At 32.8% G+C, this 2,760-nt stretch overlaps 1 protein-coding gene across 1 annotated transcript in view; it reads left to right on the forward strand.

Annotated features, from left to right (window-relative positions):
* The window catches only part of LOC132166706 (MDIS1-interacting receptor like kinase 2-like), a 6,474-nt gene extending 5,893 nt beyond the window's left edge, over positions 1–581 (forward strand). The window contains exon 2 of the mRNA XM_059577575.1: positions 268–581. Coding sequence (XP_059433558.1) covers positions 268–581 — 314 coding nt within the window. The remainder of the gene's footprint in view (positions 1–267) is intronic.
* The last annotated feature ends 2,179 nt before the right edge of the window (positions 582–2,760 follow it).

Below are 2,760 nucleotides of genomic sequence, written 5' to 3' on the forward strand. Positions count from 1 at the left end.
TAACAATCTAGTTTCTATATTTTTGTTTTTGGATAGACTACGTACTTTCCTATAATAATTATGAAAATAGTTTTTAAAAGAAAAGGTAGCTGTTTGAGTAATGGAGTAGGATCGGGTCCCTGAAATTTGCTGCTTGAATTCCTTAGAATCCAACCAAGAAAATTTCAGGGGATATGAGAAACCCCTCAAAGAAGAAAGGGTTTCTTATATTAGGAAGTGTTTATCGTATTCATATACGGATGTTGATTTTGTTCTATGGATGCATAGAGCTCGCATTCACTATGCGAGTAACGGATAAATGCGACGTTTATAGCTTTGAAGTGGTAGCATTAGAAGTTATAATGGGTAGGCACCCAAGGGAGCTTCTATCTTCTTTGTCATCATCCAAATCAACAAAAGCAACACCAATTTCAGACAATGCAGAATTTCTTCTAAAGGATGGGCTGGACCAAAGACCCCCACAACCCACAGGTATTGCGCAGGATGTGGCATTTGTGGTGACAATGGCCTTACATTGCGTGAGTGACACGCCAGAGTCACGGCCCACCATGCGTTTCGTGGCACAAGAACTGTCAGCTTGAACCCAAGCTTGCAATTCCTATCCAATGGATACGATGACCATTAGCAAGCTCACAAGCTTTGAGAAATAGAATAAATTGGTATTCTGGTAGCATCTAGTAAATAAAAATGTTGGACCTTGAGGCTCCATGTATGCTAGTATCATTTTTTGTATTTTTGAATAATCTCTAGGGCTGACGTCGAGTTGAGGACTAGTTACTTCAACCCTAAGAGTGGTACTCTTTTGCCATAAAACTTCTCCTTATGACTTGTATGTTTCTTCCATAGTGTTTCACACATATAATCTAATGTTTACTACAAATAATTTCACCATCCATAATCAGTCAAATTTGAAATTGTCTTTGTTTCAGCAAGTAGCCTATTCGAATATAGAGTTTTTTATTTTTTATTTTTTTAAGTCATATATTGAAAATATCTCATAAATATGAGTAGTTACTATGACATTAGATTTAAACTTGTCCTATCCATTTCACTTAAAATTGAGAAAAACTATTTCATGATACAAAATAGATTTCACTGATCTAATTGTATATATATTGCCATGTACTTACAATTTTAGATACAACAAAATGAAATTTGAACCATGAGAGATGTCCCAACCACATAGAAAAGTAAAAAACAACATAAACACAATTTAGATAGATGAAGGAAATACAACTTCCAATTTGCCATATTAGCATACAATTAAAGAGTTACATTAAGAAAAGCTTGCAATTTTTCTTCAATGGTGTTAACAAATATGGCCAATTAATATATTTGCTACAATTCTTTCTTGATTAAATAGATATAGACGTCCCCATGGATCGTAACAGGCACGTTGTTCCACCTTGTCCCCCACCATTAATTTAATTCTTGCGTGGAAAGAACTTCGGTTGCTTTTGTAAGCAAATTTCCAATTTCCACACTCAGTTTATTTCCACGAAGCTAATAATTAATTGCTTTTCAAATTCTAACCAAAAAGTCTAGGCCGTGCATTATTTCCACAAACCTTTTGACAGTCCAGTCTCCAGCACTTGTCGGTGACAATGACAAACCGTGTTTCCTTGTCGTGAGACTAAAAGGAACTAAAAACATCATCAGTCCACACCACCTCCAGCTCCTAATTAAAGAAGTTAATGCACGACAGAGGAAAGTGGAAATTAAAGAAAAGAGATTGAATCACACAATTTAAAGACAATGAGAATTTGATAGAGTTTTAAACCCTAACTCTACCCTTAATTTGACTGATTTTGGGTCAAGCCTCTTATTAATATACAAAATAAGACTTAACTCTTATAGTTAAATACTAATAACCTCATTAATTAATAAAACTAAAAGCTCCAATTGTTTATTTCTTTATCATGTGTCAGAAGTTTTACTCACACAACTAGAGTTGTTATGACACTAGCTAGCTTGCTATCACAATGCTAAATCACTTATTTTAAAATTTAAGCTAATACGGAAGCATAAATTTAATAATTTAAGGAAAAACTTTAGCTAATCTCCTAAACTTTCATATGTTTTAAAATTATTCTTACAGCGTTCAAAAATTGTGAGTTGGTTGGAATTTGATAAAGTTTTTTTTTTTTTTTTTTTACTTGGTATTATTAAATTGACATGTTCTTAGAGCACGTAGTCTTCACATGTTTTGTTACTCCTACTAAAAATTTATGAGTGAATCACAAGATATGATTTTCATTTTCTAAGCTACAAGATATGAATTTAATAACTGAATTAAAATTTTTTTCTCAAACATAATTCGGAGAAAATATTTCTCGATTGGAATTTGGTATAATGTCTTTTTATTATTATCTTGGATATAAAATGAAACTGATAAGTGATAAGAGCTAATGGAATTGATGATAGAGGCACGACACAAGCACCAAGTTAGCTTCAAGATCCATCAAATTTTTCTAATGAAGGCACTCGAATGGTTAAGTCAATAATTTTTTTTTAATAAAATTAAATAAGGAAAGTAGAGAATCTAAGCATGGAATCTAATCTAATAATTTATCATGTATAGCTATGCGGGTTTATAATTTTCTTGGGAAAAAGATACTGAAAGGATTTTCCTTGCAAATTGAGTGGTATCCATCTAAATGTCCTTTCATAGACGGGTTCAAGTCGGTCTTCGACTCTAAATACATGTGACCCACCGTGAGTTGATGAAAGTGAAAGTCATAGTCAACATGTTGTAATGTT

This window comes from Corylus avellana, chromosome ca11, assembly GCF_901000735.1.
Source record: "Corylus avellana chromosome ca11, CavTom2PMs-1.0".
Lineage (NCBI taxonomy): Eukaryota > Viridiplantae > Streptophyta > Magnoliopsida > Fagales > Betulaceae > Corylus > Corylus avellana.